The sequence below is a fragment of the Pezoporus flaviventris genome, unplaced genomic scaffold (genome assembly GCF_033815535.1).
Source record: "Pezoporus flaviventris isolate CSIRO_AGI_PZ_B2104156 unplaced genomic scaffold, CSIRO_AGI_Pfla_v1 ptg000015l, whole genome shotgun sequence".
NCBI lineage: Eukaryota > Metazoa > Chordata > Aves > Psittaciformes > Psittacidae > Pezoporus > Pezoporus flaviventris.
Window position 1 is genome coordinate 39,934,067 of NW_026892563.1, and position 27,467 is coordinate 39,961,533.

At 39.5% G+C, this 27,467-nt stretch overlaps 1 protein-coding gene across 10 annotated transcripts in view; it reads right to left on the bottom strand.

Annotated features, from left to right (window-relative positions):
• The window catches only part of STXBP5L (syntaxin binding protein 5L), a 190,818-nt gene that overhangs the window by 20,445 nt on the left and 142,906 nt on the right, over window positions 1–27,467 (bottom strand). For 5 of the 10 annotated variants that reach the window (XM_061454241.1, XM_061454240.1, XM_061454244.1 and 2 more), the window contains 3 exons: window positions 23,608–23,673; window positions 16,122–16,172; window positions 2,623–2,793 (listed from right to left, as the gene is read on the bottom strand). In XM_061454241.1, the coding sequence (XP_061310225.1) occupies window positions 2,623–2,793; window positions 16,122–16,172; window positions 23,608–23,673 (288 nt within the window). The remainder of the gene's footprint in view (window positions 1–2,622; window positions 2,794–16,121; window positions 16,173–23,607; window positions 23,674–27,467) is intronic. The other 5 variants (XM_061454248.1, XM_061454246.1, XM_061454247.1 and 2 more) reach the window with 2 other exon arrangements.

The following is a 27,467-nucleotide window of genomic DNA, read 5'->3' on the forward strand; positions in this document are numbered from 1 at the left end:
GGATCACTGGGACCTTAAAGGGTTAAGGCTCTGCTTCTCAGTGACCCTACTTACTCTCAGCATTTGGGAGGGAAAAGAAAGGAAGCTGCATATAAGAATTAGGTAGTATCACGTCCTGGTTATGTGCAGGTAGTGCTGATGTTGTAGCAGTATCTGCCTACAAGAATTCCAGAAGAGTTTGGTACTACATAAGATGAAGAAAAACACACAGCAATAGAAACCCCTGTGGCAGTGATGTATTTTCCACCATGAGCTATCATACGACAATGGTACTTACCATATCTGTGTGGTTCATGAAGAGAGATAGATGAAAGGGTTATGCTACAAACACCATCAATAACTAATGTGGAGGAAAAAATGGTGATTATGCAGATGAAAACTGCCTTTATGTACAGGAATTTACAAACCCCTCAGAGGTCTGTAAATCTGCTTTAGTGCAATGTTCACACAGGAGCCATTAAATAATCCAAGTGAAAACTGAAATTTATAGTAGGTTTGGTATTTAAACAGGGTTACTTCTTATAACTGATTGCTGAGGATTACTCTTAGTTATATGCAGCCTACAATGCAATTTAACATTCCTGATGTTTACCCCATGAATCTTTGAAGAGTTCAAAACATTGTAATGTTCTCCTAAAGAAGAGATTGTTGGATGGTCACTGAAGAAACAGCAGTGTCAGTTGCAGTGTCACTGTTACCCAAGTTTCTGACCCTGCATAAGGTGAATACTAAACTAGTAAAGTCAGACAGATCATGTGGGCACTTCTCATTTGCTTTAGTGTAAATGGAAAAGCTGTTTAAGGAAAATGTTTCTGTATTTAAGCAGAAATTAACAACTCAAAGGATTTAATCTTTCACCAGTATCTGTCCTCCTGTGATAACCTCTAGTGATGGGAGGTCACTTCTAACAGAGACCTAAGGATAGCTAGAAGATAGTATCACCTTCAGTGAGCAGAGCCATTTTGCAGAGAGCCTCTAACCATGCTTTGCTCTTTATCTCACGAATGTAGGCAAATGCTGTCTTAAATAAAACTGAAGGAGCTGCTAGAGGACACTGCAACAGACCTAGGATATCAGCTCCATTCCAGCCAAGAACATAATCTTGGAACCCTCTATGCCAAATTAGGATGTTTTCTTACAGGGTCACACACACATAGACACTACTTGTTTTGTTGTATGCTCACTACATAAGTCAGAAGGGCCAAAAAAGTATTTGCTATTTTATATTATTGTAAATAAAAAAAAAGCAATCACAGATTCTAGCAATTTTCCACTAGTAACAAAGGTATTTGCAACAACTGCATTTAAAAAATACAAAATTAGATGCTGATTGATGCAATTTCTTTTGCTCTGTAACATTAAGAACCAGCAAAATTACAAAGTACTGGTTCCAGCTGTACAGAACTTCTGTCATGAAGACACCTTTGCAGGCAGGCAGGTTAGGGTACAAATGCCTCTGACAAGACAGAGGGCTTGTAGGGTCATGGTGCTGTCAACTGACTATCACTTGTACCATCACAGGGGGTCCTAGTGGTACTTGTAGCACCACAGGCCATGCTACAGCCCAGACAACAGCCACAGGAGATTATTATCTCCTAGGCACTTAAGAAATTATTCTGCAACTTGATTAAAATAAAAAGCTAGATTTTTAAAAGGCTTGTTAAAATTAATTATTTTATTATGAAAACAATAAACTAACTTCTGTTGTTTAAATACTGAATTTTTACCTATTATTAAAATGGAATACAATCAACACTTCTGTCCTACACCATTTATTTTGATGCTATGCTCTTTCAGTTTCTGATAGACTGAAGCGTTTCTGAGCAGACAATGCATTGTTCTATTGCAAGAATGCGGGGGAGCTGGAAGCATGGGAGACAAGGGTCAACGATACTACCAGCAGAGCTGGAACACTATCAAGGTTGAAGAAAAACACATCAGCTGAACACTTCTACTTAAATGATTTGCAATGAAACAGCTGCCACTGCTAAAATTAAAACGGGCTTCTGCTAAGTTTGAAGTCCAATGCATTGCCACTTTGTGTATCCCATCTTCATCCAGTCTCTGCACTTGGGTAGATTAGGATTTGAAGACTGTTTTTCAAGCATTAAAAGAAGAAACTTATGATAAACAAAAGAAACTGATCAGAGAATGGGCTATAAATTCACCAGAAACAGTGGCCAGAAATTGTGGAATTTTAGAGCGTCTTCAGCACCAATAAAGAAAGAAATAAAAATGTGCAAAGCCTGAACTCACATTCTAAAAATATCTTACTCCTTTTCAGACTTGGTAAGTAGAGACAATGAGAGTTTAAAACGTTAGTACTACCAGCTCTCACAATCACTGTGCATAAGCTGCTATGAACAATCGCACCCGATCGATCCAGGCGAGGGGACGGCTGTGAGAGTTTGGTGAGGTTCGGCATACTGCATCCCTAGGCAGCCCAGAGCTCAGGAACAGGCTTGTTAGTAACAACACTAACACACAGGGGTTGTTCTAATTCTAAACAGTCAAATGAACACAGCAGTTCAGGGCAAGGACAAAGGATCATGCTAAACTTATTTGCTTTCGCACCCAGCAAGAGATCCACAAATACCTAGCAGAATATTCACTGCCACCCACCTTCTGTGGTGACGGGGAGAGAAATCTCCATGCAGGCTGCAGACTGTGCTTTCCTGAAGGGGGGCCGCCCGGGCCCGCGGCGGTTTGCTTTGGAGACGTCTGCGCTGGAAAGTCGTTTTCCTGAGCTGCAGCTCTGGGATGTTGGACTTGTACAGTGACCATTCACGTGATCTGGAAGGTGAATGCAACAAGTGCCAGGTAAAGGGCCAGCTCCGACAGTTCCGAATGGAAAGGGGATGTATGTTCTGATATTTAAGAATGGGTTAAATCAAATCTGAGACTAACTACTTATTTACCAACCCAGCAAGTATATGTAAGAATAACTCACCATATCTTTGAGCTATACTTGAAAAAAACACCAAAACCGAGGGACAATAGAACTGGTTCTTACAGTTGCAGATCCCCCAGTGTTTTCTCGACCTAGGCTTGCTGGAAATCTATCAAGATGCTGGAAATCTATCAAGATACTGGAAATCTATCAAGATACTGCTGGTAACAATGTCATCCCTGATGCTGTGTCTCCTCACAGATACCAAACGCATCTGAAAACTCTCTTTCCTTTTTTGTTCTCATAAAGAACTGCAAGTGTAATTACGACAGGATGGAATTCAGAGCCAGACATCTTCCCTACCTGATTCAAGGCTCCATGAAACGGGAGGCACTGAAGTGCCACTAGTCAGGATAGTTGTAAAACTAGCCATAATATTGCTAAGTGTTTTATTCTTCATATACTGCACAGATTTATTTTACTGCTAAGGAAACTGACTGCTGAACAATTGACTTGATTGCTACAGATCTAAAGATATGAAACTAAGTCCTTGGACCCCTGATAGAGGCCACGGTCATTCAGCACAGCACATGCTGCTGTCTGATGAGGTGAGAAACAAAGCACATCTGCTTTAAACTCTGCCTGTGTTTGTCCTTTCTTCCTCACTTACTCACTGGCAACAGGTCTTTAAAACACAACAACTCACTGATCAAGGGTTAGATCAGAGTGGGTTGTACTAGACTACAAAACATTCATGCAATACTCCTCTCACGTTGGATAATGCAACAAGACAATAATTACTGAATACCATTTTCCGCTCAACCTATGAAAGGATACACACGCAGGTATCACAGAGTTAGTTTTGGTCAGCAGGTCATTCATACTTACTAATCGAAGTAAAGAGCAGGTAATAAGCATAACAGATTTATGCAAGCACTACTGAGTATTTCTATTCAAAACTATGGAAACTCAATACTATAGGTAAGAACAAGCTTGGAGTTTCTGACTTCATTTTAAGTATCTGAGAATTAGATTAGTCTTTATGATTCTGTATAGAAGTATCATATTCAGTTAACTCTCTTTGATTTATATTGTATCTAAGGAAAAGATGAATGTTAATAAGCCAAGAAAATTTATTTCTTGGTTACCATACCATGATAGCTCCACTGTACATGATGAAAAGCTGTTTCTGTATCAAGATGATAAAAAACATAGTCGGTATTTAATACAGCATATAGTGTGCTATTCTACTAGTCTTTCATTGTGTAAGTCATGTCCTTCCCATACGAAAGCAGTTCAGTGTTAATGAACAAAATTGGAAAGAATTATAGTTTGAAAAGCAATTTAGTATCTGTACTGCATAATGAGACGGCTCTGCAGGAGACACAACTTTTGTGATTCTTATCGTGTTTCTTAATACATGGCTATTAACTGAGCTAACAGCATATATAAAACTGGTGTGGGTGATTCATTCAACTTATAGTTAGGGAATTTTCCAAAACAGGCTGGAGCTATTCATATATTTCAGTAGAAAGTCCTCTGAGATCGGGGGCTTTGTTCAAGGGCACAGGCTGCCTGTTCAACCTCAGCAACAGATACATCGTCATCCAGCTGCTTCCTTTCTTCACAATTCAGTTTGTATGAAGGAGTTTCAGCATGATATCTAATTATCTCCAGGGGGATCCTAGGAAGCGGTGAGGAACATAACAGAGTAAAAAAGAATCATATTCTATAGAAACATCAACAACATTTGTGAGTCCCTTTCCCTGAACATTGTACAGAATGGGCACAATTCATCTAAATCCTTACACGCCACATCAAATGTGAAGAGAAATACTGCTATGTTTCTCTTAGTATACTTGCTTGTCTTAGTTACCTTCAAAGGCCCAAATGAAACAAAAATGGTAAGTGAGGTCTGGGCGCCTAAAATCCCTTCAGTTGTTTCGACAATGCCTTTCTGAATGAGCAAAGAAACCTCCTTGTGTAGTAAAAAAATCAGGGCTCATCCTAGAAGCTGCAGAGATAGCCCTTCAAGTACTGAAGCTCGTGAAATGTTAGTGAGTGCTACAATGGGTGGAACAGGGATTTTATTGATCAGCTACACACTTTTCTATATTTTAATACTGTTCTGTTCTTCTGATTAGATATGATTATCTTTTAAAGGTATACAAGGAGAAATGCAGCTCTTCAAACCTTACTAAAACCAAAAAGACACTGCAGAAAGAGTAATATAATTATGGAAGTATGACTGCAACACTTTTGCTGAGAAGCTGATAAGAATCATGCAGATAAAGACCACCCAAAATCTATGAGAAAATCTTATGTATTAAAAAATTGATGTTTCATGTTTTTTATGGTATAAGCTCAGTGGTACAAAGCATTTCTAAAGAAAGCTTACAGGCTATTTAAGAAAGGGTTCCTTACTGTGTTGGCTCTAAAATGAAGTATGCAAAAAAAGTGCTAATTAAAAACCAATACTTACTTCCTCCAGTGTGCTTTCTAAGGGAGGCTGTGAGAATGCTCAAGCTATTACACCTTTCCAAAATGACTGTAGTGATAAAGCAATGATGGCTATGAACTGTAAGAGGGTATATCTAGAACAGACACTAGGACGAAGTTCTCCCTGTGAGGTTGCTGAGGCTCTGGCACAGGCTGCCCAGAGAAGCTGTGTCTGCCCCATCCCTGGCAGTGTTCAAGGCCAGGTTGGACGGGGCTTGAAGCAACCTGGTCTAGTGGAAGGTGTCCCTGCCCGTGGCAGGGGGTTGGAATTGGATGGGCTTTAAGGTCACTTCCAACCCAAAACAGTCTGGGATTCTAAGATTTACCAACTCTCTGATAAGTGAATCACTTGATCCTCCCTTGCCATGACAAATGTCTTCGAATCACCCAAAGAACAGATAGAGGAGACTTGTAAAAACCTGGCTTTTTTTCCAGCTTTGTTCCATTTGTAAGGAAAAATGTCAAAATGTCATTTTAGCTTTTTTTTGTCTTGCCGGCTTACTGCTTTTGTCCTGTGGTCTCTGGAGCTTTTCTCATACCAGAAATAGTCGATACTAAGCAGCAGCTGATATTGCAGACATTAGCATTGGTACTTAAGAACCAGTGCATGGATTGCTCTGGGCTGTTGATTTAATAGAGCAACAGCTCCTAACTCTCCTTCTTGAGAAGGCAGAGCGTAGTTGCTTGGGGAGAAAGCACTGCACAAAAAGCCCCTTTGTCTTTTCTACGCTTTTCCACCACTGTATTTGCCTTGCCTCCCATCCCCTCCCATGGGTGCTGCTGCCCATGAAGTTAAGGGAATTTGCATTACACTCTCTAGTACTCCTAGATTCCAGCAGCAAGTACCAGAGTAACTAATGCACTACAAATGGGCATCCTGGCTCAGCAGAACTTACCCCTGAAGCAGTCTCCAAACAGTGTAATAGCCATTCTGCCATGCCAGGGCAGCAGCCTCTTCTCCTGTTTGTGGAGTGAACTAAAAAGCCAGGGCTCAGTTTTGCAGCCATTATGTTTGTTAATGTAAAAATGTAAGGCTCATGCAAGCCGTTGGAATTAATCATGACAGATTACCCCATGCTACGTTAGTCCATTTTATGCTAATTTAACTGCCCCAATTTAACAAAGCAGTGAGTAATACATTGTATCTAAAATGTATTAAAATACATAAAAGAGAAGATCATGACAAAATTCTCTAATGTTCTCATTGTGCTGTTTCTACAGCACAGGTCCTGGTTGTTTGCCTTTATCAGGGCTTATGGCATTACCCATATGAACTAGAGATACTTTAGCTACACCTGTTAGCAAACAGTGGGACCATTCAGTGCAGTCTGCAGCACAAAAACTGCTTAAGAAAAGAAACAGAACTGCACTGAATGGAAGGCCAGTGAGTCACACCATCAGTGAGATGATAAGATTAAAAGGAGATGAAGAATTGACCTTAGCTACTGTGAACTTGGTGGAACTTGTGAGATGCTGTATGAAAGCTGCAATGTGCAACATGAGAGCAGCAAGCCTGCAGGAAAGCCTTGGATTAATCTTACTTTAGGTATTACATAGATAGGGAACGTATTATACACACACACTGATTTTAGTTTAGACACAGTAACATGTATGTGTCACAACTTGTGTTGTCATACAGCTATTTTAAACTACTTGGTTCCCCCTGCACAAAGGAAAAGGAACCCACTATTTACAAGGGAAAAGCTGAACCAAATGTATTAAAAAATGTCAGTAAGAAAGGAGAAACAAGCATGTGCAGTTGCTGCCCATCAAATTGTGTAACACCAGATGTAACAACAAAACCATTAAGACCAACCATTTTTTTAAGTTCTTACAAAAGGGATAAATTCACAGAGAAAAACTAGCTGAAAACCAGTTGTCACTAATGATCTGAGAGAGGCTGAGAACAAAGGAATTTAAATCTGACTAATCAGAAGCATTATCATCGTCTGCTGTACGGAAGTAAACGATAAAAGAGCAGGCAAGAAGACCAGAGAGAAATGCTTTAACGTGGAGCAGAAAGAACCTGAAAAATGAGTCCCAGAGAATCTCCTCAACAAATTCTGAGGAATGCAATCTCTGCTGTTAAAGGGAGGAAAAGTTCATTTGTTTCCCCTGGGGGAAGGTCAAGGGAGGTGATTCTGCCCCTATGCTCTGCTGAGGCCCCACTGGAAGTCCTTAGCACAGGAAAGACATGGACCTGTTGGAGAGGGTCCAGAGGAGGGACAAAAAAAAACGATCAGAGGGATGGAGCACCTCTGCTGTGAGGGAAGGCTGAGAGTTGGGGGTGTTCAGCTGGAGAAGACTCTGAGGAGACCTTACTGTGGCCTTTCAGTTCTTAAAAGGTGCCTATAAGAAAAATCGTGAGGGACTTTTAGCAGGGCGCGTTGTGAAAAGATGAGGGGTGATGGTTTTAAGCTAAAAGGGGAGATTCAGGCTAGATGTGAGGGAAAAATTCTTTACAATGATGGTGATAAAACACTGGCACAGGCTGCCTAAAGAGGTGGTGAATGCCCCATCCCTGCAGACACTCAACACCAGGGTGGATGTGGTTCTGGGCAACCTGATCTAGTGCAGATCTAGACCTTTGAAGGTCCCTTCCAACCCAAACTATTCTATGATTCTGTGATTTTTGTGTGTGATCAGTAAATTAAGCTCTGCGTAATAATTATGGGTATGACAAGCCTCTTTTTCTTTACACAGCAGAGATACACATTTAAATCAAGGGAAAAACTGCACAAATGGCCTGAAGAGCAGTCTCAGGTTTGCATGTAAAGTAACAAAAATGTCTGTAAAAGTAGTGTAACCATTCATTACTGAGAATATAAACTGACACCATAAATTACTCTTGAAAGGAAATCCCTCACAAAGTCAGGATCACCATTTTCTCTTGGTGCAGATCTGTGAAGCAGGCAGGAGAGGAGGTGTGAGCCTTAGCAGAAGAGGTTAGTGCAGGTGTGACTGACAGCAAAAGAGTATATTTACCATTATGTCTTCAGCAGTTTGAAGAGGAAGGATGAATTGCTCTATTGACGTACTGCTAGTACATTTAGGTCCACATTAAGAGTGTAACAGCTATCATTGTAATATACTGCCTATGTAATATAATGGTATTCTTATTATGGTAATCAACTTTTACCACATGCCTGATCCTGTATGTAATTTTTCTTTTCAAACAGGGTCAGCAGATACATTTGTCAAAGAAGCAAAATACTGTGAAGTGGTTTGGACCGTTCGGTGTGTTGTCACTGACAGAGCCCCTTTTAAAACGAGTATTTTTGCCTGCAGTTATGAACAATGACACCAAAATACAAAATAAGCATTATCCAAAGGAAGATCACTAAGAACGTATGTCCTAACATCCCCTTGACATCACCATACCCCAAAAAACCGAACCTAACAGTGCGAATCTGAAAATAAATCAAGCTTTGTTCCCTGAGAGCAGTGGGAAAACTTTGGACTACTTGGATGTAAACTCTGCTGAGTTTCGAGTGATCATATAACAACATATTCTGGCCTGTCTGTCTCAAAAAGGATGCAGCACTCAGTGTGCCTCAACAGAATACCATAACATACATGGTTGCTATGCTTCGTGCAATAAACAGCAAAACACAGACAGAAAACTCGATTTCAGTCTGAAATAAGCGTGAGACGCGACACATCCTGAGCTGCACAGAGGACAACACTGAAACATGCAATTAAAGTGGATGAACCACAGGGCGACCTAGGATTTCAACAACTACTCCTGAGCACCCTCATTAGAAGCACTGCATCTGCCTTTTTAAGATAAAAAGAAAATCTGAGTTTAATTCTCTGGTTTTGAAAGTGAAAAATTCATTCTTCCAAGAGGTTGGACTGGAAACGTTTTTTCAACTTGAATGTAACAAAGTCTGACACGTATGACCTGGAGTCTTTCTAAACAAAACTCCAGCATTCCAGCTGGAATCATGAAGGAATAAAACGGAAGATGTTACAACTAAAGTGTTTGTAGTCTATTCTAACTAGATTCTCCCAGAGATTCTTCCCCTAATTTTTCTGCAAATCATTGTTTTTAACTAGAGTTAAGAATATCTGAAATAATTGAGCTAGCATGACTCCATAGATACTAACACAGAAATAATTTGCTTGCAAATACTCAACAGCAAAAGGGACAGACAAGGTCAAACAAGGCATTCCAAACAGAATTCAGTTGATACACAATTTTTTATGCAGTAATTAAACAATTCTAAAAAAAAAAAAATAAATGCAGGTTTTTCCAAACTTACCATTATGCATCGTAGATTTTTGAGATTTCAGACCACATTATTGTAATAAATAAACTAGCGACAATTATTCATTCTTATTTTAATGTTGCAAAACCAGATTTTATCATTGACATCTTCTAATTTAGGGTTTCAATTTATCCTTCTTTTGTTACGACTTTGTTGTCAAAATAATTATTCATGGAAAATTATTACTTTCTAAATGTTCTTCTCCTTGCACACACAAGTCAGTTACTAAAACTGGATATCGCCTTAAGTCCAAACAAGGTGACAGGACCATCTGTCTCATGCCCGAGTCTCTGCCTACAGAAACTACAGGCTGTGTGAGAGCTCAATCCCAATCTGAATTACTTCCTATAGAGGACATCTTGGTCCAGGCAAGTCTAGTAGATCAATGTGTAGCCCCAGATTTTGACTGCTGTGAAGTACTACAACCTGGGGAGTGTATAGAGACCACAGAATGGAAGAATGCTACATATGTGTTTACAGTGCTTGAAAGGAGTGGAGAATTACTTACCTTTGAGAATTCTTGGTAAGGAATTCTGCTTTAAGTAAAACCAGAGAGCATAGGAACAGTGAAAATCTATTACATGGTGAGCCTAGCAGTTGCCTCTCATTTTGTTATTATCAGCTCTTAAATGTATAATGATATTTTCTGCTTGAGTTGTTTCAGCTAAGAAATTTTACTGTCTTTCCTTTGTGACTAAATGTCACTGTACCAGTTATAAACGTTTTAGTTAGGGTATCATCTTGGTAATTTTAAACACTTACCTTTCCTTTAGACTACTTCCTTGTTAAATCTCCCATATAGCAGCCCCTTCCTCCATTTGAAATATAACCACACACCATGTGCCTAATCTGCTGGTCAGCTCTTGTTGCCATTTTCTACTCCAGTTATTTGAACTGGCAGATTGCTAACATATCTGTTGATATAGGTTTTCTTTTAAACCTGTTTGACCATAAACCTTCTCTTGCTTAATTAAAGAAGAAACTGGTGTTGTCATACACCTACCTGACCTTCAGCAGATGAAAGAAACTTTTGTCTAGGAAGGTCCCAGCTACAGAATATCAAAATCCAAGCCTGAAAATGTGAAATTGCAGAGGGACCAAACATTTGAAAGCATTTCTGTAAAAGTGAAAGACTTTAGTTCAACCCTTAATGTTTTTCATCCTAATAGTGATCAAACTCGCAGCAAAAAAGGCAAAGAGCATCCTTCACTGAATCAGCGGGAGCACAGCCAGGAGTTTGAGAGATGTCATCTTTCCCCTCTATCATTTTTAGACTACATCTCAAGCCCTGTGCCCAGTTTTGGGCTCCCCATTACATGTAAGACGCTTACTGTGTGTAAGATATACACAGGCTTGAGTTCAGCAGGGGCTCACCAAGCCAGCAAGGGAGTTGTCATGCATCATGTAAGAGAAGAGTTTGAGATCTGCTTTTTTTTTTCTCAGCCTTAAGAAGGGAAGACTAGGGGAGACCTTATTGCTGTCTGCAACTACCTGATCCAAGCACATGCAGAAGATCGAGCCAGATGCTTCTCAGAGGTGCGCACTGGTCAGATGAGAGGCAAAGGACATGTCTTGGAAGATGGGAAATTTAGGTTAAACATTAGGAAAAACTTCTTTTCCCCTGTGGATGATGCAAAACTGGAAGAGATTGCTCAGAGAGATTGGGAACCCCCTGTCATTGGAGGCATTCAAGACTCAATCGGATGCTGCCCTCACCTAGCTGAGGTAACTAAACCTGCTTTGAGTATGGTGAGGGCCTAAACAACCTCTAGAGGTCCCTTCCAACTTTATTATGCTGTAATTCTAACTACAAGCAGAGTTTAGTTGACTCCTCAATTCAGCTGGTATTTTCAGACTGAAAAGTGAATAGAAATTACTCTTTCCTTCTAGGAGACATGTACTGAACAGTCTATAACATCCTTTGCATGTAGAAATACATACCATTTCCAATGTATATTGCCACGTCATTCAAGAAAAGCATTGTTACAGCTGGATGTCTGAATTGCCTTTTCTAGAAACGTCAGACCAAGAAGGAAAGCAACACATGCCCGTTCAAAACTTCTGAAGTGGTGTTTAGCACTGTAAACAGCATTAAACATCAGGGCCAGACAAACCAGTGCAGGATGCACCTCTCACAAGCTCCCAGCTTGGCCAATGCAGCAGTAAAACAAAGGCACATTAAAAGATTCAAAACTTTGCCAGTGTCTAAAGGCTGCTGTAAAACACTTTGAAAAGGGAAAGCAAGAACTACTGTAACCCCACTGCTCACTTGTAAAATCAAAATGAGGTCTTGTTTACAATATCCAGGTACTGTTTCACAGGCTTGGGAGCATTCCATTGCAATGAAATACAAGAGCATCAAATGGTGGCATCAGCATCAGAAGACATTTCTCAAATCCTTGAGAAAACTGAGATTATTTGGCACTTTGTCTAGTTTTTCACTGCTGTGTAAAATGGAATACATTAACTCTGACCTGGTAAAGAATTCATTCACCGCTTGTGAATATCTGAAGAAAGAATGGGGAATCGTATTCATCTTTTAAAGATCACAGCTTGCAAGAAGAAGCAGTGATGACTGTCTCTAGTTGTATTTTCTTGTGTTCCTTGGCTAATAAAGTCTAGGTGATAACAGAATTTCCTACAGTGAAACCATCTGTTCACAGGAATGAAATAAAAATCAGCAGTTACCCAGTATCTCCACCTTTAGTCAGGACTTCTGTCCAGCTCCCTGTGATTACCTGGAAACTTTGAAAGCTTTTAATGAAATCAGCAGAAGTACTTCCTAAAAGAAAAACACAAACTGATGCTTAAAGTGGCTGGTGAGGCAAAGTAAGAAAACTCTCATATAAAAGCAGTTGTATCTGCCATGGTATGTCCTAGATTCTCCACTTGATTAAATTAGATGAGGATTATCCCCATAACTCATTTCACTGCAGCAGTGCATGGAAGTGTAGATGATCTTTTCAGCAAAATACAGATACTACTATTCAGAGCTGCTTCTGAAGGATAATAGGGAAGCTGTACATTATATGCAACATCAATGTCACATCCCTGCTACTCAAAAAAAGCTGTGGACAGGTTGGAGAGGGACCAGAAGAGCCACAGTGAGAGAACTGGGAAGCCTGCCACATGAGAGAAGGCTGAGAGAACTGGGTTTGTTCAGGCTTGAGAAAAGAAAGCTCAGGGGGGCCTTACTACCATGTTCCAGTATTTAATGGGTGGCTGCAAAGAAGATGGAAACTCCTTTTCTACAATGAGTCACATGGACAAGACAAGGGGTAATGGGTAGAAGATACTCCCAGAGAGATTCTGGTTGGACACAAGAGATTTTCCAATGAGTCATTGGAATAATCTTCCCAGGGAAATGGTGGATTCCTCAACGTTGGAAACTTTTAAGATGCAGCTGGACAGAGTGCTGAGACATCTAGTAGGTCATGCTAGAAGGCTTGGACCAGATGATCCTTGAGGTCCCTTCCAACCTGATGTTTTAGGATTCTATGATCTTCCTTCTGGACAACTCAGATAAACACTGGGTTACTCAGATCTGCAGTAGGTGAAACTATCAAGAAGTTCCAATGTATGCCCCCAGTGTATGTAGGGTAATTCTCACATTTCTGTGTGAAGATATGGCATCCAGGGCAACAAGTTCTTGAGCAAGGATAGATAATAACCATTACATCAAAATAATAAGATGCTGAGGTCAGCTTTACCAGTCATACAAAGATCAAAATGGAGTCCCAAAGTACCTTTAAGTCACAAAAATCCTGACAAGGTTTAACTAGAACACCCTGAGTCATCAGATCACACATTATTCCCTTCAATCCTAGCAAACTATTCCCCAAGTAATTCTCAGTACAGGCAGCACCTCCACCAGAAATAGATTTAACTTCTACTTAACCTCTACTATTACAATTCAAAGCAAAGTGGAAGCAAGGACGTTACATGAGCCAGATCCTAAGACGGGAGCAGAACTGTAAACTGCCAAATGCTAATGTATTTCCCAATTAGCTGCAGTTGGTACTGAGAGTAGGTGATTTATCAGCACTCTGTAAAAAGCTATGAGCCAGAGCCGATGGGATGGATGCACAGCATCTTTGCATTTGAAAGCGGTGACCTGAACATCCTTACAAGAAGCGTGGGCCAGAGAGAATTGTTATTCCCTGTATATTCAGACTATGGGTATAATCCCAGGAAACAATCAAACAGTGGATAAATAATCTCAAAGAGCTCTGCCAGTGTAGCCAAGACATTTTGGAGCAGATACAAACGAAATGCATGTATTATTCACCTTTTCCAGGAACTCCCATTTAAATTTAGCTCCTTCCATTGAGAAAGAGATGCTTTTTCCAGCCTGTTGTAAACTAAGCAACCTATAATTCAGCACAGTTTTAATGGCTAGAAAAATAAACAGGAATCTGCCCTTCTAAGACAATCATGAAGGAGAACTGAAATAAGGTTTTTTGTTTTGTTTCAGGGGGAGGGTTTTCGGCTTTCCTCTGTAGTTGATCAGCCGGGAGTATCTGCCAGCTTATACACTGCATGCTGCTTCCACATGCTTTATCCTTAGCAATCCATCAGGCTGCTTGGTGATACTAGGACAGAGTACTGTGGAAGTACTGTGGAAGTGGCAACAAACAGAATGTTTAAGTGATAATTTTGTAATTTGATGTTAATGGAGTTCTGTGTTCTACGTTATTCAAATAAACCACTAGTACAAGTAAATCGTGGCATGGCAGAAATATGACTGTGATGAAACCAAAAGCACATACAGGGTTATGCGCTCCAAACTTCCCTATGTATGTCGTATATTTCTGATGGATCATCATGCCTCCTAATCTTGTAGGCTGAATTTCTCTAACTCATACAGCTTTCATTTTTGGCACAGTCAGCCTGCTCCCTAGTCCTTGGGGTTTTGTGGTTTTTTTTTCCGTGTTGTGGGTTTTGGTTTGGGGGTTTTTGTGTGTTTGTTGTCCAGCTCCTGGCGTGATTACAGGAAAGCTGATGGTAAGGCAGGGTTTTTTCCTTTGTTATGCAACTTTTTTATATTACACTACAAAACCTTCAGCACTTTAAGTTACATTGGTTTGTTTCTTGCTTTTCTAAAAACCGATAAACCCAGTCTTTGACACGGCAGATTTATCTTTCTCTTGTGTTATGATTCAGAATATAAATCTATTTCATGCATGTTTAGCCTTAGATCCTACCCCATGGCTATTTTAATACCTTAAATATCAAGTACCTTTCCTCTTAATAGCTGCCCATTTATTTAGTGATAAATATTAATTCTAAAGGTCTCTAGCTGCCTACATCACTCCTTTTTGGAGTATTAAGAGTATTATAATTTTCCACTCTGATTTTTTTTGTGTGCGCATTCCTACCTTCCTACTTTCTGAAACATCACTGCTAATGACGGAGAGAGCTATTTCAACAAAATCACTGAAATCTGCACAGCATGGATTGAATTTCCCAATGATTTTTCAATGTTTATTTCCTTAATCTTTACCAGGAGCTATTAGCAGTTTTCCAAGTTCATCAGCCATCTATAATGTGGAAGACATTTATTCTCAACTTTTGCCTTGGGGAACAGTGCTGCATTGCTTAATATATGCACATGATTCCTAGTGACAGAAATTAAGTTTGGCTGCATTATGCAAGGATATGTTCTAACTATAATTTCTATCTCTAAAAAGACAAAGTAATGCGAAAAAGCTACATGGTTTTTCAGTCACCTGACATAAGAAATTTCCCATGAGAGCAAAACCAGAAAGGACTCCTTGAGACTGAGAATATTTAAAGACAACCATAAAAGCAATAATGGGAACCACACATTCCAACACAAATGCCAGGAGCAATCCCCTTTACTTGGATACTTAAGAGGGCATGATCTGCCCTAAACATTTTTAGGTTATGCAAGATGTTGAATTTTCATTTGAGGTTTTTGGAGGTGAAAGTTCTGCTCTCACTATGCATTTCCACTGAAATATAAAAGAAGAATTGAGGAAAAGATTACAGCAAACTGGCTGAGGTAAGTCTCAAGGAGAGGACCAAGACACACCATAAAATACAGATATTCAACTGTCTGATCACAGTTGTGGCACAGAATTTGTACATCGAAAAGAAAACAGACTAGCGCATGCATTGGGTGTTATAGGCAGAGATAAACATCACTGACAACCAGTTATAATGGCTCAAGCATGTAGAAAGTTCTGGAGCCTTTTCATCATAAAATACTACACACCCAGTGTGTAATGATTGGCAAAATATGTCTACATGAAATACATGAATATTAAACAAGCAAAATGCTGAGAGCTGCCAACAGAACTGTATGGGTTAATAGGTGGTTTTTAGAAAGCCTTTTCAGACAAAGCCTCCGAAGGTTATTGTGTTATCTCATGAATCAGTAAAATGTTTTGCCAATGAATGTAAGGAAGTTTAAAGCTGTTGGCTTTCGCCTACCGTACCAAGATCAGTCTTAAGATCTGTTGGCAGACTTAACTTTCTTGATCCTTTAACTGAAACAACAGAAAAAGGAGAAAGGCAGTTGTTAATCAGTAAGAAAGAAAAAGGAGTGAGGGAAAACAACATGCCATCTTCTGGTTAACACCATATTGCAAATTTGTAGAATGTTGTTTTGGTTATTTTTTTCAATCAGCATCTAGAGGAAGAATTCTGGTTTCAATATTTTAACGTCCACCATTCAGCAAAAGAAATGTAACTGAACAAAAAAGCACTGGAAAAACCTTACTCCAGAAGTGAATGGTGTTTTGCACAGCTTTGGCTGTGTGCTGCAATATCTTACCTTGTGATGACAGGAATGATTAAAAAAAACCCAAACGAGCTGAAGGCAAATATTGCAAGTGCTGCTTATGCAGCACGTCACAAATATTTAAACACCTGGAAACCAATCTAATAACAGGGTGCAATGAAATGACGAGTTCTGACAACTTCATACCTCAAGACACCATTTGAACAAGAGAGGGCATATTGTACAGATGATGGAGACAGAACACACTATTGTAATATTACGGAAAGGAAGACAGATTGCACAGAAACGAAATACAAGAGCGTCAGGATACAATGTGGTGTTATCTAGACATCCAAATACTGCTCTGAATTGACTTCAGATTTCATTGTCTGTTGTGTTCCAATTATGCCCTCAAAACTATGATTTTGCTTCTGTTCAAAAATGTTTTCATTTCCTTACACAAGAGCACATTTTCAACAATGAACACCAAAGGACTGAAATGAAGCATGTCTTGTAGCAGTCAAAGTGGCATTACATTTATTAAAAGAATTCCTTAAGAAATCTTTAACTAATTATTCAAAAGACTTAATTTCCAATATGGTTCTTTCATTTTGCACTCAGTCAGTACTTTTCCACATTGTTTTCTGGCTTTTACCCCTTACCCATACTGTCTGTTACTGGAAGCAAACAATGCAGTAGTTGTCAGCTAGCTATTATACCTCTGAAGAAAGTCCCACATGGTAAGCATCACAGTGATAGGAACACTGGGACATATGAATACAAGGAACAAAACCTTTGTAATTTTAATTTAATAAGCTTTTAGGTCAGAAGGATGCCCAAAACAGCCACTTACCATTTCAAGTCACAAAGCTCCTAAACAGAATTTCTGCTGCATTCTTTTGCAGTGTTATAAGCTACAAAGCCTGCAATGTGGCAGAAGAAAAAACCAGCTGGCACTTAGGTTAGATGGTTTTCTTTCTTTCTTCAGAGAAGAGAAGGGGAGCCCTTTAGGCTCTTGAGCAACATTTTGGTACCAGCAGAACCAGCAGAGCCCTCCCAGTAACCCACTTCTAGCTGCCACTTTAACTGGACGCTTTGGGACAAAGCAAAGAGATCTCTTCAGGTCAACCCAACATCAATATATATATCACTAACACTACTACATGAAATTTCTCAAATTTGGATACCAAGTGTTCAGCTCCTACATCCTACACTAGGCACTCTCACAAAGGGCAGCTTGATTTTCAGAACAGCCTTTTAAAAACTTTCCATTTATCTGAGCAGCTGTCATACACAGGTTGTGAATACTACTCCAGAAAATCAGTGCTTTGCTATACAGAAAGAAGCATCACTTGTGAGATAATCTCCTTTGAAGGAAAGGACAACATCTGGTCCAACTAACCCTCTGAAAAAGGGTTACCAATTCCTAAGGAAGACTGTAGGGCAACTTTACTTACAGGTGAGGATCTAGGTTAGGGTATTTCAGAACTACAAAACCTAGCTGCATTTAACACCAGGGAGTTTTCATTAGTGCTGTCATCATAGAGCCTTTGAGCTTTGCAAATCAGTGGTTTAACCTCTTCTGTTAAAAGGTGTTTCTGTATAACAAGAATTATGCCTTGTGTTATATGCCACAGATGTTCCCAAGTTATGGTATTTATGTCTGACTGCAAGACCGCAGAAATAGCTCCCAGCTATTTGTGTGCAGTCTCATACAGCACATGCAAAGTATGCACTTTCCGATTCCCCTGGAGGACTGGAAACAGGCTTGATTTGGGAGCTGCCACAGCTGTGCACAGCCAATACTGAAGGCTGCAATCTAACACAGTCTCAGGATGCTGAAAAGACAGGATCAGAAAGGAGGATGCAGTTGATCAGTCAGTTTACAGGTACATGAGTAGAGGACATGGAGAGTAGGGGGCTAAAAGACAAAAGAGACACACAGGATGAGGAAATGAAGGAGGTGCAGTTGAGGAAGCCAGCAGTTACTCCTACCACTGCTTCCACCACCAAATTTGGAATTTTTTGGTGTAGGACACGATTGTGCTAGGAAAAGCATGGACCACTGTCAAGACCACAAGTGTAAAAACAAAAGGAGTAGCTGGTTGCTTTCATGCTTTACTGTGATTAAAGCTGTGCCTATTATTTTTGCAGGGTAAAACTAACTTCACTATTCAACAGTGTGGATATTATCATATCACTATCATCCTATAACCTATTTTTAGTACTTAAATCGTGTGTTTTACTATCTCTACATTTATTATGAAGGAGGATCATGCATGTAAACCTCTCTTGCTGAGAAAGAGATTCTGAAATCCAGTGTAAGTATGCAGCAGAGTACAAAGGTTCAGGAGGCTAGCAGAGCTGTTTGTTACCATTATTTGTTTGCATTCATGCTGGAAGCAGCTGTTTCAAATTGTGATGCCACGGTGAAACGCAAGACAGACCCTCCCCAAAGAGCTTAATGTGTCAACAGTCAAGTTATCCAACTGTAGGGTGAGAAGGAAGTGCTGACAGAGTTAATAGGTATGGTCTGGCAGCTAGCTAAGCTGAGCACCCAGTTTCCTCACCTGACAGTGTGGTATCTTGTAACAATATAGTTCCCATCAGTCTTTCAGTGAAAACAAGAAGGCACAACCAACAAACACACTAATGCGTGCTCGCAGCGATGACATTCAGTGGTGTGTTCCCCTCAGCTGTTACAGCAGGACTGTATTCAGAGAACTTAGTCAAAATGAATACAGCTCTTCATACAGCTCTTTCTCTTAGGGAGCTTCTGTCTGTAACACTTTTGAATGTCAGTCCTAGTTCCTCACTGCTAAAACATGGATTTAAGAGCCTAATGTTTAGCTACTCAATTGGACAAGGTACACAGTAAGGTCCTGGACATTTGGCTACTGGGGCTCCGAGCCAATGTAGAGACAGCCCTTTTCCTTTGGTGGCCTCAGGCAGAGCACCCCAGGCAGTGCTTTCCTGTGGGAGCTACTTTCAAGCTTAACTTCACTCTTGCTGTGCCCTGAGCTACAGCTACGGCTGCACTGCTGCACTCCTGTGCCAGGCCATGGCCTTGCTGATCCTCCCTTGTCCCTGGTGATCACCAGGTAGTGCTCAGCCCTGGTCACCCTCCCCAGAGCTGCCCTGCTCCCTTGCTTAGCTCCTGTCTCCATTGTTCACAGGGGCTGTTGGCCTCTGCTGGGGGGCTCAGGCCCCACTGAGCCCGGCACCATGGGCTGCATGGGGGCCACCCATGCTGCTCTCTCTAACCCAAACTCCAAAGCCCAAATGCAGATCCCCATTTCCTTCCCTTTGCCAGCTCATACTGCTCTCCGTTCCTTGCTAATCCTTATGTGTCTCAAGATCTTAAGCAAGCATGAATTCACCAGGCCAGAAAACCCCCTCATCACATATCACAAAAAGTGATAAAATGCACCTTGTATTCACAGTGCAGGAGCTAACCTCTCTTTAATGACTAATTTGCCTTCTGACTAGTCAACATTCTTCTGATACATGAGAAAATGGTTATTCTGGCAGTTATCAATTATAACGTTACAAAGTAAATGACATTCTATGTCTTACACACACAAAATGTTTCCAAACATTTACTTTCTTGCGCATGAGAATAGTTTTCAAACTCAGTAAAATCTCTTCGGCTACTTTGAAGTTACCCATAAGTGACTGTGTTAGAAACTTAATAATACTCTTTTTGAAACAAAGCTATTTAAGCACATTTCCTGCAGGGAAGTTGGAGTTTGGCATGAGCCTAACCCAGCAGATGTAACCAGTGGAATGCACCAGGGTAACAGCACTTGGAAATCACAGCATATATAAATACTCATAATGTTGCCATTAGGGACCTGTTCTAAAGCTCATGGGAATCAATTGTGGAAATACTTACATAGCCTGCTCTAAGATCTATAGTCTTAAAAGCATTTTGGATGTGAGCCCCCAGTATGAAGGTGATTCCTTAAGAAAAAACACAAATGCACTTTCATTTGAGAACACACACTTGAGAGGTCACTCTCCTGTACATGGACTGACGGTCTTTGAAAGAAGTCTAAACTGCCCATTGCATCTTACACACCAAAATTAAATGACCTCTCAAAGATGCCCTTTCTTGTGCTCACAGTGTATTTGCAACTATACACTTCAATATAAAGCTGCGTATATATGGCTAAAACAATAAGGGACACATATTATATAATTATGTATATTATATTCCTAAGGACCACTGAATAAATTTTCCTAATGAGGTGATAAAAATAAAGCTAAACTTTATTGGAACGGGTACTGGGTTTAACATATTATATAGTAATTAACTCCAGCACTGGATGTAGCATCATTTACACTATGAGTACTCACAAGGCCTCAGAGTTCTTTATGTTGTTTCAGGGCTACTGAGTTCTCACATGCCACTTCAGAGCGAACGTAGTACAAAGCCCTAACCTACAATCTCCAAATCACAGCAATCAAAATGCAGTTTGATTTTCTCTATTGAAAGAACATGGCCTGCATGACAAAGATATTCTGATGGTATTGAAAAATCCTGATCTCCACTGTTCTGAGTGATCCGAGAGGTGTTTTTAAGCCAGTCAAATACCATTAGATGGCATGCCATGCTGCACCACTGTCCTCACAAAGTGTACTTTACATAGGTAAGTATTTAGGGTTTTTTTGAAGTTTTTTGTTCCACAATTTTTAGCAATGTTATTCCATGAATATCACTATTCCTGCGATACTTTTTATTTGCAACGGAAACTGCCACCACTCAGATATTCATAAGGAAGCAGATACCTTTCAAATGGCTTTAGGGACTTTTTTCTTCCTGTACGATATTGAAAAATGCATCACTATAGTATTTAATTACTAATTTAATTAAAATAAAAATACTAGTGGTTAAAGAGGCTTATTCCTCTTTGCCTACAAATCTTACAAAGCAAGGCTGGCGTTTCTCCACTTGCTGCTACCCCCTGTGTGGCTAGTCCTGTGCATTTCAGAAACATTTTCATCAAATGGTTTCATTTCATGTTCTAGTTGAAAGACCTTCAGAACAGGAATCTCTCCAGAGTACAGCACGCTTCCGTAACAGAGCTTCTGTGCCTTGCACTTTATACCAAAGGCAAGACTGGAATTAAAAGGATCCTTACTGATGAATCCGTAACTATGCAGATTCATCAGTTGTGTGCTACAAGAAAGAAATGTTAGCCAGTGCAGAGGCTGATGCAACTGGGAGGCTATGCTGAGAAGCACAAGGTAGCTCCACTCCCAAGTTCTTCACAATTTTGAGGTCTTTTGTTGCAGATGACTAGACTGGGTTTTGCCCAGTTTAAGAGCAGGTATGCCAAAGCAATATTGTTTTAATTTTCCATTAAAAAAAAAAATAACAAATCTCTCATGGTAAAAGTAAGTTCTATTTTTAAAAAAGCAGTTACTTCTAATAATAGTTGCTACCTACAGCATTGCACCTGATTTCACATTTTAAAGATTCCAAAGCAGCTTGGAAAATCACAGGGAAGGGCTAAAATAGGAAACATTCATAAATATGCCATATTTTCCATGCTGAATAATCTCCAAAACAGAAAAGCAGTATAAATTTTGGAGCAAATGATCTTAAATTTATCTAAAATTGGTATTTTTGATCAATAGCAGAATGAAAAATTGAACTGCACAAAAAGTAAATTGCCATAGCTGTCATTTATCATTATAAAACTAAGCACATACACACATGTGTACCAAAAGTCAGTGATCTCCTAGTTTTCAGTAAAAGGAAAAAGAGAGAAGGCAGCTCATTTCTGGAAAGAAGACTAAAAAGATGAATCCCAGGGAGCTCCCAAATAAATAGCCTGATTATACTGAGTAATCTATCAAATGTTTGATTTTGAAGCCCATATCACGAGTTTCTGAGGCCCAGCTCAGTGTTATACCACTACTATTACAGATTATTTCACTTTGCTATTCCCATGTCTACAGAATTTAGGTCGAGAAGAGTGGAAGGAAATACATCTTTCAAAACAGCTATTTTCTTTTAGATGTTTTGTGGAAATACTTTTATTAGCTTTAGGTTTTTGTGAATTACTGATTAGTGGCCTTCATTCAAGATGAGCGTGTCCTGTTGCAATAAAGTAAAATGTGTGAAATAGTAAGAGAGGACTTGAATAGCATATTTGTGGGAACTTGTTAACATAACTAAGGAAAATACTTACCAAACTATAAGGAAAAGTAGTGTGATACACATACCACAAGCAAAATGAATGTATCATAGAATCACAGAATGGTTTGGGTTGGAAAGGACCTTAAGATCATCCAGTTCCAACCCCCCTGCCATGGACAGGGACACCACACACTAAAACATGTCACCCAAGGCTCTGTCCAACCTGGCCTTGAACACTGCCAGGGATGGAGCATTCACAACATTCTTGGGCAACCTGCTCCATCATCCATCCTGTTCAAGTTACACATCCTTATTTTCCATCACATTTAAAAGTCAGCTATTAGAAAAAAGCTGTAAGCAACTATCTTTAAGACAGTGAACTCACATTAAAGAGATTAATGCAGACTAGGCACTTGCAGAAAAAGTCTCTCAAAATGAGACGAACTCCACCTTCTGAAGGACTATGGGTAAAATGGGAAACACTTATTCATTTTCAAATGGCCAAAGTTTCACTGCCGGGTCAAAGTAGTTGCTAAGCAAATATTTTGATTTGAGGTTACGTTTCTGTTGCAAATGACATAACTTAGGCACTGTGTCTTAATGGTTCAAATTCATCATCTCCATGTGGTTCAAATTCATCATCTCCATATTGCTGGGTTTTAAAACTGATTTCTCTATGTGCACATATGCATAATAGATATAGATAAAGACTCTCTACTGAAAAAAAGAAGTCAGAAAGCCTTTTAACAAAGCAGAGAAAAAAGCCTCTAGTAGGAGGATATAGAAATATATCTGCATGATGTATCTGCACAATATATGATATTTGTTAAATGTTTTCATGCTCTTCACCTCGAGATGCACCACGTACATTTAATTTTCCTTTAAGTAAACAGACTTAGGCTTTAATTGTGCTATGTAATAAGCACTTCTGCAGTAAATTCTTCTTGCTGGAATTGTAACTATGCACTTCACTTCTTAGGGACTAATGAAACACAGTGATGCATGACATGAATGGCTTATACAGACTGCAGGAAGAGAAGCCAATCACCTTTACCTGAAGTGGGAGACTTGCAACGCTCTAGCTCCAGGGAAACTGGACTGTCACTGAGTTCAGTCAGGCCTGAAAAAATGGAGTTAAAAAGTTAAGTTACAATCTAACAGGGCATGCTTCAACTTTCTTGGTTGATGATATTCTGCACTTCAAAGTCAATTTGGAGAAAGGAATGGTGTGAAACGTGAGGAAAAAAGGTATTTCAGATAACAGCAGTTATCAGGCTGTCGCTGCAGGAATTTAGGTCTGATTTTAAAATCACACCTTTTGCCAACTCAGATTTGTTTTCCGAGCCCGTAAGGGTAGACAAATAGTCACTGTATTTAACTAGAGAAAACAAGTAAATAGAGCTTAAGATTTAAATGTCTATGATGTAAATCAAACCAATTCATCCCTGTCAAACTGATGTGGCAGCAACTCTATGCTTTTAACTGCTGCAGAATACAGGAAGAAAACCTTAAAACAGGGGGGGAGATGCTGTCTGAATAGAAGAATTTTTGTGCAAGATCCTGATATATTGTTTAGAAGCATTTGTGAGGAACTCTACCACGGAAGACAGCAAGAAGTAGAGTAATCTTAATTTACATTGCTTAAGCTCAGGCTTGTTACTGTGATCAAACTAAGATCCATCCTTGGCACGAGTTGCATGTACAAGTTTAACATGCCTTTTGGCATGCTAGGGAGAAAAAGCCTGAGCTTGTGCTACTCTCTGGCATGGGCTAACTGTGGATGAACTGGGCATGGCCACACCTTTCCAGATGTACCCTTCGTATATATCCAAAGGTGCCCAATGGCTTGTATCAAGTGGTTCACACTTGATATATGGAGCTCTGACACTTCATGCTGTTAGGCTACTTGGGACTGGCAGACAGCCCAGCACCAGACATCCATCTGCTAGCAGTGGGGACTCATTACTCAGGTCATACAGCCTAGTGAACATTAGCCCACACTCATGTGCATTACTGTCATACTGATACTGTGTTTACAGACACTTTGAGGATGTTGTGTACTAGAAGTCAAACATCTATCATGACCTTTCAATATGCTTTAATCTGGCACCATACCTCCTGCAACGTGACATGGGTTAATTTTTATGGCTTCTGGACCCTCAGGTTCAGAGACCCCCATCTCTAAAACTCACAGACTCCTGTTTTTGGTCACCAGTGCCGTTCTTTTTGTATTAAAACAGTGGGATCCTAGTGTAAATACTGATATTTTTCTTACAGTGTAATTTTGAACTGCTCTGAGAAATGGGGAGAATCTAGAGCCCCAGCCAGCAGAATGAAAAGTTTCTACCATGAACAAAACTATGTGAGTGCTAGAGCACCTTTGAGCACTTTGAAAAACCAGTATTGATTTGGCTTGTTAAGTCAGTAGCAATGATGTTTGCTCCTGACTTTTAAACAGTGAAAGATCAGTCTAGACATTAATGTGGCAAACTGAAAACTTTGTATTTTGAGAAACATATTTGAATCTTTCTTAAATTCAACTTTGAATTTGTGAGAGAATTTTATATTCCAATAATTATGAGTCCAGTCACTTTTGATGTTACAAGAGAATTCAGGAACTGCAGCCATTCAGGGAGCCTCTCTATGCACAGCTTTCTTACCAAAGCCTGGAGTCAGGCAGTACAATTTGCTGTATGTACCTAGAGATTTGGAATGTAATTGCTTTTTGCTGCAGAACTGTCTGCAAGGTACAGTGGGAGCGAGTCTGGCACATCTGCATAGCATCAGAGGCCTTGGAGAAACAAAATGAATTATTGAACCGTTTCTATTGTAAACGCAGTATTGGAAATATTAAAGTTTTAACACTCTGGCTATGATGTTGTGATTAATGAAATTCTTCTAAGCTTTGCCCGGTTACTATTGATGGTATTTACAATGTCAACTGCCAGGTCTGATTTTGCATCTAAATAGTTTCTTTTTTCCTTTTTGTTATGATGCCATTGACTTACATAAGTAGGAAAGAAACCAAATCACTGTTCTGAAAATGCAAGAGCAACCACTGGGAGAACACCACAAGCTCTTTATGTTTGGCAACAGCTGTACAACATACAACAGTAAAGGTTTTATGCTGTGGTATTTAAGAAGGGTGAACATGTGAACTTCTCTACAAATCTGGACTTGCTGTCAAGCTCTATCACATCTAACAATGACCAAACCCCCAAACAAACCCAAAACCAAACCAAGAAGTGCAGTAAGCCCCCATTTTAAGCCTAAGTGGTGATTTGTGCCCTGCACAAGGGCATGAATCTCAGACACTTAGATTTGCTTAAGCACTGCCACTTGCAGATTTTCTCCTGCCATAAACCTTTCTTGCTCAGAAATACTATGAGTTCTTCTAATCATCCATCTATACATCTAAAGTATCTTTTAATCTTATGAATTCTAAATCCCACATGCTATATGCAATGAAGCACGCAACTGTCATTCACTGAAAGGAATAAACATATACTTGTCAAATTTCGTGTTACCTTTGATTCCATTACATGTTGTCTTTTGTTTCCCTTTCAAAGCTCTCATGCTTTTCTTTGTACTCCTGCTTATTTTCTACCGTTGCTTCCTTTTTAAGGGAACCAAGCTAAATCTTTGCAATAATTTCTCATGTATAAGTATTTCCACACAACTCAGCTTCCCTTGAACATGTGAGAGACTAAAACAGCTCCTGAACTTGGATTACAAAACTATTTTCACTTTTGATTTTGGAGCTCTGCAGGCCCAATATGTGCCCCAAAAGACTTTAGCTTTAGCCACAAAAGCCCCTGTGACAGTAAATTTTGAGCTCAGGTACTGCAAGAGCATAGCAGCAAAGCTGAGCACAAAGAACTGAGATTGGCAATGTAAAGGACCACCTGTGAGAAGATACGTCCATTGACATTATAAAGAAACTGGTTTTGATTTAAACAAATTATAGACATGTGAAAATAATGCAAGATGTAAATATAACATAAGGCATTATGGATACTTTTTAAGGTTTACGCTTATTCCCATTTCCTTTTTATTAAAGGACAGAAAAATGTACTGCCTAGGATGGGGTAACAACTTTCATGAGCTCCTAATTTTAAATAATTTTTGAAATTTTAAATTTTTATCTCTGATTAAATGGTTCAGACTGATCACTGAATTAAAACCACCCAAAGTCTTTGCTTATAAATAAATGAATTATAAATAAATCATCATAAATATTCACAAGCCAATATGTAAGACTGGTATTATCTTATTCATAGAATCATAGGATGGTTAGAGTTGGAAAGGACCTTAAGATCATCTAGTTCCAACTCCCCTGCCATGGGCAGGGACGCCTCTTCACACTGAATTACCATACTGTTTCCTTTATGTTTAAGTAGGATGCATTCTTTGGGAATGACAGTTCAGAATTTAGCTGTCAATTTAAAACTTAACCTGTATTAGCTTCTACTGTGTTTTCAGGAGGGATTTAAAGCGTCAATTACTAATACGTAATGACTCATAGCACACCGTTTTCTGTGTCCTGCTGTCAGACCAAGGTTGCTTTTGCTCACATCCCCTCTAGGGAGTGGCCTGGATTAGGAACAAGGAGTTCGCACTGAAAAGTCTCCATTTTGAAAACTATTTTCCAATGGATCAACATCCTTTGAACTTGCCAACTCTTTAGATGCTTCATAAAGCCTATTTATTTTCTTGTTTTACCAACAGATGGTACGAATTTCTAGTAGGAGATGCAAATTTCTTTTGCAAGTCGGTATTTTTACATTCTGCTGCACTATTTTTCTAGATGCTGTAAATGTACTTGTTTTAATATTTGAATATGTTATCTATCACTAAGTACCACATGTACAACTTGATTTTAATTGAAGAAAATAACAACCAAACAACAATATT